The 17,420-nt window shown below is 43.0% G+C and overlaps 1 protein-coding gene across 1 annotated transcript in view; it reads right to left on the reverse strand.

Annotated features, from left to right (window-relative positions):
* SETDB2 (SET domain bifurcated histone lysine methyltransferase 2) overlaps positions 1-17,420 on the reverse strand; it is a 1,110,478-nt gene that overhangs the window by 692,052 nt on the left and 401,006 nt on the right. Inside the window, exon 11 of the mRNA XM_069203525.1 lies at positions 15,123-15,219. Within this exon, the coding sequence (XP_069059626.1) occupies positions 15,123-15,219 (97 nt within the window). The remainder of the gene's footprint in view (positions 1-15,122; positions 15,220-17,420) is intronic.

Consider the following 17,420-nt stretch of genomic DNA (forward strand, 5'->3'; position numbering starts at 1 on the left):
TTTTAGAACACCACACACAATCTGTGCAAGTAATTGAATCCAATTAATCGGTGAAGTACTAGTTCCCTTGGTGTGAGCAGGACGTCATACCTTCACCTCATCAGACTGAACTCAAGCTACCTTCCCATACTTCTCTGTAACCAGCCCATAATCATACAGAGTACTAATAATCTATGTTCTGTAGACTGCGGAAGTCATCTTGCAGGAAATCTGCTTAGCACAAACCTGGATTTGAGGGGGCTAGCATTTGGAAAGGAAGCCAGTGTTCCTAATATAGAAGCTGAGAACAGGGCTCAGTTGTAAATACCTAAAAAATCCCAAAAACTGGCAGTTGTGTAACTGGAATTCTATCTGGAAGGCAGGCAAGGAAATCACATTGTCCAGTGCACTACTGAATTTACTCTAGAGATGCTTACACGGATCCAACCAGCAAATCATTCTAAGGCAGCCACTTTTTAAAGCTGTAATCTCTTCCAGAGGGCAATGTCTCCTTCATCAGTTAGCTCTGCCACATATTCCTTTTCAGTGGATCACAGATATGAAATATGTATGCATGAGGACGTCATTGAGAGTACTGCCCATCTTTAAGGGCCTGATTCACAAAGGTATAAATGTGTATAAATACTCACATGTACATTTCCTCCTACACATAGTGTACATTTCCATATATTTAGCATGGAGAGTTACACTTAGGTGCAAACTTGCACTTTTCAACCCCAAAATGAATGAATTGAGTCTCTTACAACGAATGTTATGATTTTAAAGTCACTATTAATAACTTTTCACTGGGATGGAGATCTCCTTATGGAAAGTATAGGGACATTTAATAAAGTTTATTATTTAAAAATATATAAATATATTTTAATGAATGATATAAATGCAAAGTAATTCACAATATTGATTAAAACTCTGGAAATAATAAGAAATGTACACAGCTCATTAAATCATCGAATTAAATGTTTATGAAATAAAAGAATTACATACATCAATTTATAAGTACTAACATTTAAACAAAGGAAAACATACTCACACTAACATATATATTTTTTTGTAATATTTGGTAAACCTGGTTAAAAGTTATAGGCTTAATGGACTTAAAAACGTTTTGTTTTTGAAAATTAAGTTTAATATTACATTTTAATCAATAATTTTATATATATATATATATATTTATCACTTAAGTGCATAACACTCTAAATGCCAAACCAAGTTAATTTATTTAAAATGAGTTCCTATGGGGTGCTATTATAATTCTCTGCCTCCGTTGATTTCTAAGGGAGTATATTGCAGTACCTGTGGCTGGCTATGTGTGGTACTTGACTTACTGCCTGGGTACCTGTAGCCCTGTAGTAACTTTAGAAGTGTCTTTTGTGAAATGCAATTGTCCTACTCTTTTGTGGGAGTGTGTTTTGTATTAGCATGTCCTTCCCAAACCCCTCCTTAAATTTCCATAAACCCCACCCATTTAGTGGTAATTATTTCTCATTTTCCCACCACTTCCCCTGGCCCTTTCGTATTTACTGCTGAGTCGCATATACTCTGTGTGTTAAGTTCTTCAGCACTGTAGAGGATGCCTTCACAAAAAAACAGAAGATGAGAAACTGAAGAGGTCTCCAACCGCAGGTTTGTGAATTCCATTTTGTAGTACGAAAGTAGTACTTGTACTACTTTATCAGCTACAAACACAGTTTATGAATTGGGTCTCTAGTATGCAGAGCGGGCTTACGGCCAGCAATTCCCCCCAAAAATGTATTAGGTCGTCCTCAAAATTAACTTAGAACAAAACTTTTTGAAAAAATATAACAATATTTAAATTCAATCTAATTATTACTGCTAATCTCCTTTTGTGTATTAACGCTTAAACAAGAAATCATAAGCTACTAGTCAATAAAAAGTTACAATTCAATCCCAGCTCTTTAGCAACTCAAATGGCCGATGTCTAGTTTACAACTGAGGCACAAGGATTCGTTTTCACTAATTTATATTACCTTTAAATAGAGTCAGTGTTTTGTAATAGTGACAGACTAATCAAATAAGGGAACACAGAAAAATGAAATATTATGGTATTCATATAATTAGAAAACACACATTAAATATGATATGCATTCCAATATACGTCACAGGCGACACCAGGAGGATTAAGTTACTATGATACTCTCAGGATCCTACAGGCACAGACCCTCACCAACCACTTACCAAAAAAACTGTCTGGTTCTTCAGAGGAAACACTTGACAGAAGAGGTACTTAAGTATATTTATTTTTATCACTTCATAGACTATATACCAGGTATCCAAATGAAATACGTCAGCAGCGTTGAGCAGGGGTATTTTTTCTGTTATGTAAACAAAAACCTCTGCACTTCCAGAAGCTTCTAATTCTTCAAATTTTAATGACTTGTAGCACCCATACCACATCAAGCACCGACGCATTTCGTCATCTCGTCTTAATCATGGAGCATAGCCGATGAGTGTTTTTTTTATTTCTTCATTTATAGTTCATAGTCGTCATAAGGTATTATGGGAGTTGCAGTCCAAACACTATTCCGGTTTTGTCGGGATGTTGTTCAGAGGGATATCATCATAATCTCACTATCTCCCTTTCTCTACAACGTAATACAAGCTCCGTGTCATTATTCAGAACCCTTCTTAATCAACTGGAACTCGGAATAATCCCCTTCCTCCTTTCACCCTCTGAACGCACAGTACATTCTATAATTTTAAACAAACTTATGGCTGCAAAATGTTGTTAGGTTTCAAGTATCCGTGGCAATTCTGCTGCTTTTCAAGATATTTAAAATCATTGCACTCACGTGACGAAAGCTGCACAATTCCCCACAGTTGTCTAACACGAAGCTGCGGGGCCCCTTCCAACTGATCTTTTCCACCAGTCCTGGGGCCACATCCATCCGACTCACACGTAAACCTTAATAGGTACCAAGTGCTATTTTTATGTTGGTAGATGAATAATTGAAAGCTACTGTTTAGTTATCCAATTACATCGAGACACATGCATTTAAAAACAAAAACACGTGGAACACAACCACTTACATTTTTTATGAAGGATGAAATATTTTCCACGTATCTTGAAAATTAACACTAGCTTTTCTAATCTATGATATCATTCATTTAGAGCCCACGCAGTTTAATCAATTAGAAAGCAATAGCGTAAAAACAATCATGCAAAGTACATCACCGATGTCCAGTAAAGGTGTGCCTATTTATTACACTTAATGGGCATGTAACAATTGTGTCAGTCAAAGCTTTGCTAGACGTAGCGCCATATACCTCGTAATTGCACCTTTCACCTCTTTTAATGCCTTCCAGTCGAAAATATCGACTCATCTGTCTTTCAAACCTCAACAAAACGAAACTAATGGATTATCTACTTTTGAGAGAAATGCAACGGTCAATGGTCTCCATTCAAGACCATCTACAGCAATGTAGGATCTGTCATGATAGGTAAGCAATGAATGAAATATTAGTATCATGTGGGGGTGCACACTGAACCAAACCACCAACCTGTTTCCTAATGAGTCAAGTTTTGCAAATGCATAGCTAGCACATGGATCAGTCCATGTTTTCAACACCGGCAAGGATTTTCTCACAAACAATGTGCTTCAAGTTTCTCCTGTCCATAAGTGGAACCTATGTTGGAGGACAGTGGAGAATATCTGCTGCTTCTCAACACCTTTTCAACTCAACTTCTCTTCAGTTTTTCCAGACGCTGACATTGTTGTGTTTCTTAAAACAATGCTGTTACTGGACTTAGTGAAGAGATAACTGACCACATTCCTTCTATTAATATAGTGTGACAGTCTATTGCAATTCAGAGAGACTATATGGGGGGCCTTTGGACATTCTGTAGGAGCGGTCGAACTAACCATGACTTAGCTCTAGAGGTACATGAAGCAGCTGTAGATCAATGCGTGATCAAGACTGGTAATATGATGTCAGCAGTGTAGTCAAGAGGGTGCGCAGGATGGGTAAGATGTACCATCAGCCCAAAACCACAGAGAACACAGATTTAAGAAAATCTCTTGGTCAAAATGTAAAGTTCCAGATGGTAGGTGGTTGGTAAGCAATATGCAAATAATGGACATCAGTCATTTGGAGAACAAACATATTTAAGGAAAGAGGATCATATTGAGGGCCAGCCAACGAGTTGTCTATGATCACCATCCAATGGGGTGCTACCATAATGTTTACTCTTATCCTTCAAGGGACTGCAATTCTTGTCTCTATCCCAAGTGTTCATTTGGAGGATTTTTATCAGGCTGGTGGCATAAGGATTTAGACTAACAATTTGCAAGCACTCCTTTCTTTGCTTCACTTAGCAATTTGAACCACCTGAGGAGCTATGTCTCCATTCCTTAGTAGGGTCATTAGGCTTGAGAGACTCCAAGAATCTTTAAACTCTTCCAGATTATAGAATTCCCGTTGCAGATTCCTTACCTTAGAATTCCCCCCCCATTGTCAGTCTGGATCCGGAGACTCTTCTTGAGCAGTACCCCTGCGTGGCTTAGGTGGTGTCGGTAGGTTACGCATCTGTCGTCATGCATGCCGGATCTGACATCACAGGACCTATACAGGCGTCACCCCGGCACACTGGCGTCAGTTTCTTTTCACAACTTTCCACGCCAGAAGCGCAGAGTCATGAAGAGCACTGACCACTGGTGCATCAGATCTAGGGTCCTGAGAGAGAAGTCCCTAGAACTCAGTTCACAGAGAGGGGAGGATGGGTGGGACGGTAAGGAATCTGCAACTAGAATATGTCTCTACCAGATAAGGCGATACCAAAGGTAAATAACTTGTTCATCTGATAGAGACTTCTAGTTGCAAATTCATTACCTTAGAATAGATACCCAAGCAATATCATTCCCGGAGGTGACTCTGTGAACCAAGATCATAATAGGAAGTCCTGCAGGACTGAACAGGTAAAATACCTGTCCCTTTGGACCTGACTTTCCAGGCAGTAGTGTTTGGTGAACGTGTGCCTTGGAGCGGTAGTCTCGAAGGGGAGGGAGTAGCTCTTTGGACTATTTGCAAAACCCACCTGTACGACGTGATGGACTGCCAGCAGGGCAGGTGATGGCAAATCCTGCCTCTGACTGGTCCCTGATGGGGAAGCGTCAGACTAGGAAGGTTTGGAGGCTGCAGCAGAAGGATTGGTGGACTGGGCAGACCGATGGCTCCCTGACCCAAGGGGTGTCGTTGGATGGCACCTCCCCAGGCCATGCAGGGGCTTGGCAGCATGCACGGCACGGTGGCTGGAGGGAACCGGACGTGGTTGGGTGACCCTTCCGTAGCCACGAAAGGGGTGAAAAACAGACTGAGGCTGGCTAGGTGCAGCTGCAAGGCCCCAGGACCTACCTTCAGTTTCGGACTCTTTAAAGCAATTGAGCACCGAGTCTGCTTTGTCTTCGAAGAGACAGGTGCCATCAAAGGGCAAGTCCATAAGCATGGACTGGACATCCCAGGAAAAGCCAGATATCCTCAACCAAGCGTGGCGCCTCAAGGCCTCCCCTGATGCAACCGATCTACCTAGTGAGTCGGTTGTATCCAGTACACATCGTATTGTGAACTTCGATGCGTCACTTCAATCAGCAACAGCTTGAGAGAGAATGGCCTAGGCCTCCTCAGAGACCTGTAGCAGCACCTATGCAACTGTGTCCCATAAAGTATGGGTGTAACAGCCCAAAAGGCATGCAGTGTTCAGAGACCACAACGCCAGGCTGGAGGAAGAAAACATCCTCTTCCCAAGCTGATCCAGTCTCTGGGATTCCCTATCCGGTGGTGCGGAGGGGAATGCACCTGGGGATGAGGAAGCTTGGATAACCAAGCTCTCACAAGTAAGGTGTTGCATAAGGAGAACTTGGTCATTAGGAGTTGGTCTATGGGGCTGGGTGATTGTCCTGTTGACAGAAGCCCCTCTACTGGGTTTGGACCAAATCCCCAGCAGGACACCAGTGTGGGCTTCATTAAGAGCAAAAGGGGTTCAAAAGAAAAAGACCCAGGTTTAAGCACCTCAGTCAGGATATTAGTCCTGATTGCCACCGAATTAGCCACAGTAGGGGGAGAAAGCATGCCATTGTCAGGAGAAGTGTCTAGACCACTGGCTTCACCCAAATCCATACACCAGTCCATAGGGTGTTCAGGCTGGTATTCTGAAGAATCCAGCAACCCCTCCCAATCCTCACCGTACCCCAAACTATAGGAATAAGGGTCAGGATTCTACCTAGGGGTCAAGGTCCCTGCCAAAGTCAGAACTGGCGTCACCCGTCCAGCTCCGTGTTGGGAATGAGGATGGGGTTCACGCAGACTGTGGGCACACTTGGCGTCAGGAGCGCTGATGCCAGAACCGTCGCAGGGGAAGGTGTGATGGCATGACTGACGATGATCCCGAAACGGATCGCAGGGTGCCCCGCAGAGCCAAGGCTGAAGCCGCTCCTTTTTCCATGTCGCATCAGCCAAGGGATTAAGTGAAGTCGCAGAAAGCTTGTTCTTCTTTGACTTCTTCTTGTGCATCGACTTACCCAAATGCCCGAGGACTTGGAGTGGGACAATGAAGAATGGGGGCTCAGTAACCATTCTCTGGACCTTCCTCTTGACTCAGAGCGGCGCAGAGCTGAGCACTGGGCTACAAGTAGCTTTAGGGACCACTCCCTCAAAGCTTTCAGATTCATGGCCTAGCACTTGGAGCATGGATTTGGGTCATGGTTGCATTCCAAACATCACAAACACAAGAGGTGTTGATCTGTTACGGACATCATCTGATGACATGAGTCGCAGGGCTTGAACCTGGTCTTCCGTGATGACATCTGGACGCACTAGAAGTGTAAAACAAAAAAATGTCAACAAAAAGTCGAGAAGTCAAGTCAAAAAGTGACTGCAGGGGTACCTCCTCTTCAGATCTGGTGTGGCTGGCGCGGAAACAAAAGAAACGACGTCAGTGCCCCAGGGTAGCACCTATATAGGTCCTGCAACGTCATATCTGGCACGCACGATGCCGACGCCGAATGCAGAGGCAACCGATGCCACCTAATGGCACGCAGGGGTACTGGTCAAGAAAAATCTCCGGACAAGACTGATGCTGGGGTGAAATTCTAAGGTAAGGAATCTGCAACTAGAAGTCTCCATCAGATACATAAAACAATTGATAGTTGGCACAACATTCCAAAGAGTAATGTATGGTGCTAGTCAATCACACAATATTCATAAGCAATGTGGTTAGAAACGTAAGACAAAGGTGGCATATCTTATCTTGATTTTGCCTGTCTAAAAATCATACATATGGTGTGGCTAAGTGAGCTCCAGGACAGAGGTCTTCATGTAAACTTTGTGGCAGGTATCAGCCTGGATACTCCACCAGCCACCCTGTTATGGCAATAGAGGCTCAACCGAGACCTGCAGATGATTCAGATCCCTGTGAAGGAGCTGGCTTATTCCTGGATGTATCAAAGAAGACCTCTAACATATCAGTGATTCCAAACAGGAATGGCTGTTCAAAGATTAATTGCATCCTACTGTGCCCAAAAGTGAGAGACCAGGGCTAAGGTAAACTGCTGAGCAAATGTCATTGCATATAGCATATGGAGGCAACTAGCTGGCAGTGTTTCAGCACTGGACGGGGCATGGGACAGCCCGAACGGTCAAGATGAAAGTGGACTGTATTATGTTTGCATTCCCCTCTTTCCTTTTATGTCATTCCCACTTTACCTTTCCCCACAAGAGGCCAACAAAGACACCTGGATTATTCCAAGAGGTGGGGACACCCTGCAGTGCATGAGGAAAGAGAGGGACAAAATCTTGGGTCGATTTTTACACATCCTACGAGTGAACAGAAGTGATGCTGAAGTGTTTCCTTAACTGAAATGATGATGAAACCACAGCAACAAGGACAACTAGCCAAGACCTAGACCTCCTCCAGGTGCAGAGTCTGAAGTCCCACTGGAGCATTTCTTTCACTCAACTCCTATACATAGTTGGGCAATTACCCCTAACTGCCAAACCACAAGTTTTGTCAGAACTGTGCCAGACCAAGAGACTGCTCATAGGTTCATTGGTAAAAATATACAACAAATAGAATCTCATGAAGCAGGTCTTGAAGGCATACTAAGCCAAGCTCAGTGACCCCTATTTTGAAAGAGATAAAGTAATCGGGAGAAATAGCTTAGTAAGTGCTCATAGAAATTCAACAAGTTTCAAACTGTGCACAAGTCTCTATCTAATTCCTTGAGGATCAAGGCGAAAGACTGGACAACCAGCTACATGTAGACACACTAACGTTATTGCGGTGGCCTGGGCGTAAATTAAGTCAGGACTACCAGTGTCACTGAAATTCTTTTCAGTAGGCTACTTAGTATAAAGTGCCAGATCTGGCCTGTCCATTACAAAGGCCAAGTTCCTGCTACAGAGAAGGGACCGAAGAGGAAAGTGCAACACTGGTCTGCTCTTGGCAAACCTTAAAAGACTGGAAGGCATGAGAGGTTACTCAAGGCTGCTATGTTTAAAAAATCAGTGTACAACGGAAGCCAATGAATGTTTGTATTTTTTCCAACCTCAGGCCTTTGGAGGTGATAAGGAGGCAGAAGATGCAAACCTTGTGAAAGGAGGCCTCTGCCTTGATAAGCCAAATTATGCAGGAAAATCAAAGACAGTTTTGTATGCCTTCACCCCAGTGGACATAGCAATAAGTTGTGTTAACACTGTTGAAGCCTCTATTGAGGAGATGTAAAAACTGGCAAGTGTCTCTCATGTGATTTGAAAACTGCAGCCTTGGATTTCTGGGTTGACTAACCAAGACTCTGTAAAGTGGGATTAGGCCTGAATGTGTAGATGTTATGCTTACCTCCCTCTTGCAAGCAGGCCTGTGTGGCTTATGCAACTCAACCCCCTCCTCCTCCATTCTCTTTCTGCAGTATAACTGATGTCTGGTGGACCTGCCACAAATCCTCCTGCAGCACATCCCTTTGGGGAGAAATAGCTTGATTTTGTCTTCCCTCATCTTTCCCAGTCCATAAGTTTGGTTTACCATTTCATATATTTTGAGCTCACTTATGGCCCTGTTCACTACTGGTCTGGTTTCATCCTTTCTGAAACTTAGGGCCTGATTTAGAGTTTGGCAGAGGGGTTACTCCGTCACAATGGTGACAGACATCTCTTCCGCCAAAATATAAATCCCATTATGTCCTATAGGGTTTATATCTAGGTGGACCGGATATCTGACACCGTTGTGATGGAGCAATCCCTCGGCCAAGCTCTAAATCAGGCCCTTACTTTTCATCCCGATTTAGCCCCTCTTTCGCTCCCTCCTTTGGAAATCCCTCTAACAAACCTGGTTAAGTGCTGGTTTCCAGGCAAGGGGCATCACTGAGCTCCCTATATAAACGGGTTAGGACTAAAGGTATGTAACTTTATATTCTACATTGTAGGATCTCCTTGATGGTCATAAACTTTGAACAAAGTAGCAAGTTGAAGACAAAAATAAACCCCTACTCCGTCTCTCAGGTATGTGTATTTGGTACATTTCCTATGTATACTAACTGTACTAAACATACTTTTGTGAACCCAAAAACCTCATGCCAAAAATATGGGATTACTTAAACAGATTCCTCAATGTTTCCTGCCCAACTTTGCATCGGCCTGAAAGTCTGTCTCTAGAGAATAATGTCTTGCAAAGGTGTATATAGCCCTCCAAGTCTCACAGCACCCAACATCCCACTCTCTCACATTCACACAGTCAAGCAACCATTCATACAACACTCGCATGCATGCTCCTCAACACCTGCTCGCACATGAAACACACCTCAGAGATCTGGGACCTTCTGCACGACAGTGCCCCAGGCCTACTTTTTCTCACGGAACCCTGGCTGAACCTGAATTAGCATTTGACATTGCCACAGCCATCCCCTGGGTACAAGATAACCAGGCAAGACAACCTTCAACAAGCCCAAAGTCCCCATCGTCAAAAAAGAACACCATCAACTGCACCACCTCCAAACACGCTTCCATCCTCAATCATAGAACACCTGTCATTCAAGCACCTGTTGTTCAAGCTCCACATCACAGCCAGCTTCATCTTAAGTGGTCAAGTTCAGACCACTGGGACGCGCAGCAACTTCACTGACTCCATCACAACAAGATATAGTTTTAAAAAACAAAGCTAAACTTTAGTTATAGGTATACTTTAAATTTAAAATGTATGCACTACCTTCAAATTCTTATATCTTGTGCAAAGGCCACACTACCATACACTGAGTTCTCCAAATGATGTAATCTGTGATGTCAAGTGTTGTTATGATTGCTACAATTTTAGATGGTATAAGTGATGAAATCTGAAAGGGTATAAGCAGTGCATGGAGAAGGCACAAGTTATAGTTAATGTAGTGTGGCTATCAAGTTCATTAAACTGTGCATGGAGGTGCGCAAGTCATAACTATAACTTTAGAATTTCTAATGTTTGTGTAGTTCAAGTTTTACTTGGATAGAAAGAATAACGTTTTCCTAACTATGACTAAGGTTTAACCTTTGTTTTTTTCCACTGAATTTCAATGATTTTTGTGCTGCTTTAATAAAAACGTGATTCAAATTGTAGAATCCAGTGTCATTGAGTGGAGTGTCGTACAGTACAGTGGAGGAGATTATTGTACAGCGTAATGTCGCATTAGATACCATAGTGGAGTTTACAGTGGAGTGTCAGAGTCTCTGTTGTAGAGTAGAGTGGAGTGCAGTAGAGTCGAGTGATGCAGCAGAGTCGAGTAGACTGTCCTAAACTGGACTGGCGTGTCATACAGTAGAGTGGAGTAGAGTGGTGTATCAGGGTGCCGGAAAGTCTTGTTGAGTATAGTGGAGTGTCATAGAGTAGAGTGTAGGGTCAGAAAGTGGAGTACAGTGTTGTATAGTGGAATGTAGGGGCATGGAGTATAGTGTTGTAGACTCTTGTAGAGTGCAGTTGCATTGAGTTAAGCAGAGTGTCGTGGAGTGGTATAGCATGGAGTATTGTACAGTGGAGTAAAATCGAGTGGCATAGAGTAAAGTGTCAGAATGGAGTGATATGTTGTAGAGTACAGTGGGCTGGTGCATCATACAGTAGAGTGAATTGTCAAAGTGGAGTGGCGGGTCGTACAGTGAAGCTGACTGCGGTGTGGCGCAGTGCCAGAAACTGTTGTAACGTGGATTAGATTGGAGTTGTAGAGTGGAGTGACGTGTTGCAGAGTGGAGTGACATGGAGTACAGTAGAGTGAGGTACAGTGTAGTAGAGTGGAGAAGAATAGTGTCGTAGATATGAGTTGCATGGAGTAGCATAAAGTGAAGTGGTTGACACACTACTCTACTACACTGTACAAGAAAAGTGTAGTAGAGTGGGTGAAGTGGCATAGAGAGAGCTGCGCAAATCTGAGTAGAGTGTCTCACAGCAGTACAGAGTGAAGTAGAGTGCCTTACACTCACATAAACTGGAGTACACTGTTGTACAGTGGACTCTTAAGGAGTGGAGTATTGTGTGGCAGAAAAGCGGGCATAGTGTGCCACTGAGTGGAGTGGTTTGTCGGTGAGTAGAGTGGCATACACTAGAAAAGAGTAGAGTGGAGTGCTGTACAGTAGAGTACCTCAGAGGGGAGTGCCATACAGTGGAATATCGTAGAGTGGGGCGGCGCAGACTGGAGTGGTGTACAGTGGAATCGCATATAGTGGAGTGGCTTTCAGTGGAGTAGCATGTTGTACAGTAGAGTGGAGTAGCCTGTTCTAGAACAGTGGAGTGGAGTACAGTGGAATAGCGCACAGTGGAGTGGCATAGAGCAGAGTGATGTACAGTGGAATTGCGTGGACTGGCTTTGAGTGGAGTGGTGTACAGTGTTATAGCACAGAGTGGAGTGGAGTACAATGGAGTGGCATACAGTGGAGTGGTGTACACTGTGGCGTGCCTGTAGTCGGGCCGGGTGGGAGCAATCTGAGTTTCCTTGCCTGAAAGAGCGTAGGCAGGATAACAAAAGTCTGCTCTCACCCGGCAGAAGCATTTTGGAAGCTATCACCAGGAGGGAGCAGCAAAAGTTTCCCTTCCCACGCTCCTGCTGGCAGGGAATCGAGGTCCAGGGAGTGGGCTCCCCTGGACATCACAGTCGAGCCAGCCCTATGGATGGGATCCCCGGGGCCTTTAAAGACTCTGTGAGGGAGGCTACCACACCTCCCCAAAATTAGTAACTGTATATGTCGGCCCCAGGGGATGGGGTCCTTGGGGCCTTTACAGGCTTGGGGAGGGATCCAGGGGTGCACACCAAACTCCCCTTTACCTTTCACTCAGACCCAGGGAATGGAGTCACACACCAACCTTCACTATATATATATATATATATATATATATACATACATATATATATATATACATACATATATATATACATATATATATACATATATACATACATATATATATATACATATACATATATATATATATACATATATACATATATATATATATACATATATATATATATATATATATATATATATATATATATATATATATATATATATATATATATTAAGGACAGGGGCCCCAGTGCTCCCAGTGGAGACTTTCACCCCAGGAGGGAGACAGCCAAGGGAGAAAAAAAACTCCTAGGCCAATGAGAACGCTCTATTTAAACTGGGTTTGAGGGACTCTCTTGAGAGAGAGCCCCTCAAACCCAACTGTCCAGACATACAAATATTTTTGATCGTTAGTTTCTTTAAAACACCTGACAAAAAGCATGCTTTGTGGACCAAGATCTAGCTTCCGGCCAAATTTGGTTTAATTCAGTAAGCAGTTTTCGCAATATTACATTCCAAAAAACTCTATGGAAAATGCATAGGGATTTTGTGTTTTAGGACCCTCCCCTCCCTCTTCTCGGCCCCCGGTTGACGGATTACCCCAAAACTTTCCATGGAGAAAGTAGTCCAAAAAGGCCACATTTTTTTTTTAGAATGTTTTAGGAAGATTTAGCACACAGCATCAAAGAAAAATTATTAGTAAACTAAAATATGTATTTGCTATGGGAAATGCAGACCTAACTAGAACTCCCTAGTGGCAAACCCAACTGGGATGGATATATATTTATTTATATAGTCACTTTAAAAAATCTCAAAGGTTACAGGGATGTTACAGTTAGGCTCACATTTTAAATGTACAAAAACATAGAAATTCACCTGCTAGAGTTATTTCAAGTAACTATAACTCGTGCCCTGGGGTAACTATAACTTGTGGCCCGCCATGCACAGTTTTTTGCTCAAAACATACACTGCAAATATTACATTGATATTTTCAATGATCTTATCTACGATGTCATGAGTGCTGTAATAGGTGAGGTAATTAGCAGTGCATGGTGAGTGCTTAATTTCTGTGAAAAGAGTATTGTGCCAGAATTAATCCTGCCCTGCAAATTTATCCAAGAGGAGGCCAGCATTTTGTGCAGAATGTCTACCCAACTGGAATACTTTTTACTGGCTAATTAGTAAGTCCTACCTTGTTGGGTAATTGTATAGTGCATCTCCTACGCGCTACAGCTGTCTAAAGGATGCTGAGGAAATATCTCCAGTGACCTTGTGTGTCTGTAACTTTGCCAATGTGATTGTTCCTTCAGCGTCTCCATCTGATAACTTTACAAGGTGGAACTGCAGAGAAAACACATTTAGCTTATTTTTATTTTTTATAAGAAGGGAGCGCAGGGGGAGCCTCAAGGTACATTAGGTCCCAGCCGGCTCCCCACCTCTTGCGGGAGCTGACATTGCTCCTGCACGCCAGGAGCTGCTGCAAATGCATGCAGGAGCAATAGTTTAATCTTTTTCATTTAGGGAAAGACATGAATACTCTGCTTTTAGCAAGTGGGAGCATTTTTAAAGCTCTCGCTTGCTGAAAGCAGAGGGTGGGCACCTTGGGAGGTAGGAGGAGCAGGTTAGAGTAAACATATCCTGCCCCCTTTTCTTTTTTTTTGTATGTTTGTTTTGGAGACTTGGCTGAAAACGTAGTCTCAAAATGTCTGCCAGCACTTCCTGGTTGAAGTCTTGGTGCCAAACAGATCTCTGCTTGAGATTGGGAGGATTTACGAAGTGTACTGATTGGATTTACACCAAATAACAAAAAGGCTTCTTCCTGGTGTAAAAGCTACCTTCCTGCCAAATTTGGTGTAATTCCATTCAGCGGCTCGGGTTCTCGTCCTGTTCCAAATCCCCATGGGAATTAAAATGAGAAACACACTGCCCTCTCCCCCTTCTTTTCTCAGCCCCCGCTTGACCAATCACCCTGAAACTTTTGAAACTTTCCATGCACAAGACCCATGGGCACACTTTTTTGGGAAAATTTAGTGAAGATTCATAATAGAGCGCCAAAGATACAGGCAATTCAAAAAACACTTTTTCTATGGAAACAAGGTCCTAACTACAACTACTACTATAACTATACTGTTATATATATATGTATAAAGAGAGAGAGATATTTTAGTTTCAAGAATCGGAAAGGAGAAAAATGTGGAAATGGGTTTGTTAACACTGGCTCTAGTTGTTATTCCCTATTTATCAGATGCTAACTCGTAATAGATCACTATTCTCTCATCCCAGAAGAACACAATACCCATGGTATATGAACACCCTGTGAACATATAACATTGTAGTCCGTTGAATTGCATAAAATTGGCACATTTCATCATCTTATTCCATAGTTCTCAATTTGTTTGGCACTGTGGAACACAAAAATACACATTCAGAATAGGGCCACATTAGTGTACGCCCTGAAGTCTTTCAAAGAGGAAAAGTTGAGAAAAATGTGGTTAAACACTGTCAAATAATTCTCTGCAGCAAAAACAGAGAGGGAGAGACTGTTTCCTAAAGTGGACAAGGCCAAAACTTAGGACAACAGTGAAAGATTCTGGCACTGTGGTTAGCAGAGTATAAAGGATTAGGTGAATGAATTCCAAAGACAGGAATCATGAGAAGCGATAATTATGCTGCGCACACGATGCTACTATAGTACTGAGGATTTTCTAATTAATTTGGAACACTACCAGTGCGAAGCATAAGAAAACAAAATGCAAAAGAGAAAGGCAATGCTGCCTAAATATGGAAGTATACTAAGTGTTATGCCCACCTACATTTTTCTTTAGCTGCCATTTTGGTTAGTTTTGCTTTTGAATGCTTGATTGGATGACCTTCCTCTTCTGAGCTAACATTCTTTAATGCGGCTGCTCTCTGAAACACAAAATATACAGAAGTACTAACTACATAAGTTTATCGTATAAATTCACATCATCTTTTATCACATGGGGCATAAGATTCATAAACCGACTAGAACGAATTCCAAGCGCAAGAACAACCTCTGATCAGGGCCAACAGAAGTGACAGTACAGCACATGGGGCAAACCGCCACTGTACAATTAAAACATTTATGTTATTCTGTTTTTATTTCGCAAGTCTGACCATCGCAGTTCTGCAACAAGACTGTAAAGTAGGTTTTTCTCTTTTTAAATCACTATTTTTTTTAATGTACAATAAAAGTTAACTTTTCAAGGACAATGATGTTCGAAATGTGAATTCACTGAGAAACTTACAGAATGAATAAGTTACAAAACAAATAGTAATCACTGTTTTGTTGAGGAAAGTAGATTTGTCTCATAGATCAGTGTTTCCCTCGACCTGTGGTCCGGGGTCCCCTGGGGGTCCACGAAGCCTCATCACAGGGTCCACGACTGCTTAGAAAATTATACAATATTAACAGACTAGGTCCCCAGCTTTCAGTAATGACTTAGTGGGGGGGTGGTCCCTGGACTCCAATGAGTCAGTGGTGGTCCCCAGGTTCCAGTAATCATAAAATGGGGGTCCACAGAAGTCAAAAGGTTGGGAACCACTGTTAAAGAAGATATCTTCAAGGCAGACTCATAGCATCCAAAGCAAATCACCACACAGATCTCTGGCTAACTAATACAGTGGGAAAAAGAGAAGTAAAATGAAAGTACTTCTAAAAAAAAAAAAAAATAGAGTAGTTGCAGCATGAGCCGTGAGGGCTCGGCAAAAAGTGTGCCATGACAACCATGCTACTGTTCAACATTCTGCTCTTATACTCCTCTGCTGCTTTTGACAATGTCCATCATACTATGCTAATGTCCTCACTAGACTCATTAACTTCAAACGAGCTCCCAGTAGATGCCCCCTCCAGGATCTGTGCTAGGCCTCCTCCTTTTCTTTCTTCACACATCCACCAGCATCATCTTTTCATTTGGTGTCTTCTATCACCCTTATACTGCTGACAGCTAGATCATCTTTTCCTTTCTGTTGGAAGCTGGCTCTCTATATAGTGCACTAAAATGAAGTACCCTGTGCAGAGAGTCCAGTGGATCCCCAAAGGATTGCAGAGGCAGAAATAGATAGGTATAGTGCCCTTTTTCTGGTAGTGTGGGTGAGCAGCTAGGCTTATCAAGGAGTGGTGTTAAGCATTTGTTGTACCCACAGAGGCAATAAATCTCACTCACACACACACACACACACACACACACACACACACACACACAAATAAATCTGAGACCAATTTAGAAAAATAACTGTTGCTTTTCTATATGCTTTGAACCAAAGAACTTTGTTATAAGGTAAGCAGCTTTTAAATTAAAAATACGTTCCTGTTTCAAAAATCAACAGTGCACATTTCAGTCTTCAATGTGAGCCGATAGAAGGAAAATAAGAAAACAGTTTCTCAGGTAAGTACACAACTTACAACCCTAGTCTTCAGTGTTTCAGGTGAGCACAGGGCAAGGTTCAGGTTGGTACCAAGTGTTCACCCACAGCGGCACGGGGCGACAGCCAGGGTGCCAAGGTCGAAGTCGGAGCCCAATGGTAATCAATGGAAACTGTGGGGGTAGCATTAGGGGAGGGGGGGCTGAAAACACACTGCTCCAAGTTATGTACAGGTGGTGTCAGAGGTTGGTCTCCAGGGGTTGACGCAAGCACCAGTGTGTCGGGAGAGGTCAACCCACAGCTGCCCAGGTAAGTTAAGAAGCCAGGAATCGTAGGGACACTAATGGTCTAGCTCCCAGGGGCTCCGGGTGGAGGGATGTCTTTTGGCATTGGAAACAGCTTACCGGGCAGGTCAGGGTGAACCCGGATTTGGGATGCAGGTTTTACTGTGGAGTCCTGCAGGGGGTCAGCTCATGATGGACTCTGGATCAGAAGTGATGGGGGCCCTTTACTGGACTGGTGGGCCACTTGGACTCGGGCCCTAGGAGTCAGGTGCAGAGATGGTTTCAGGCGGCATTTCACAGCACCGCTGCCCATAGGAGTTCTTGTTCTTTTTTGAAAGCAGGCAGTCCTCTCAAGGCTTTGGAGCTCACTGGGCTGCAGGACAGTCATCTTCTTGGTGCAGATTTCTTTGAAGGCTGCAGACAGGCCGGTAGGGCTGGGGC

Source organism: Pleurodeles waltl, chromosome 8 (assembly GCF_031143425.1).
Source record: "Pleurodeles waltl isolate 20211129_DDA chromosome 8, aPleWal1.hap1.20221129, whole genome shotgun sequence".
In the NCBI taxonomy this organism is placed as follows: domain Eukaryota; kingdom Metazoa; phylum Chordata; class Amphibia; order Caudata; family Salamandridae; genus Pleurodeles; species Pleurodeles waltl.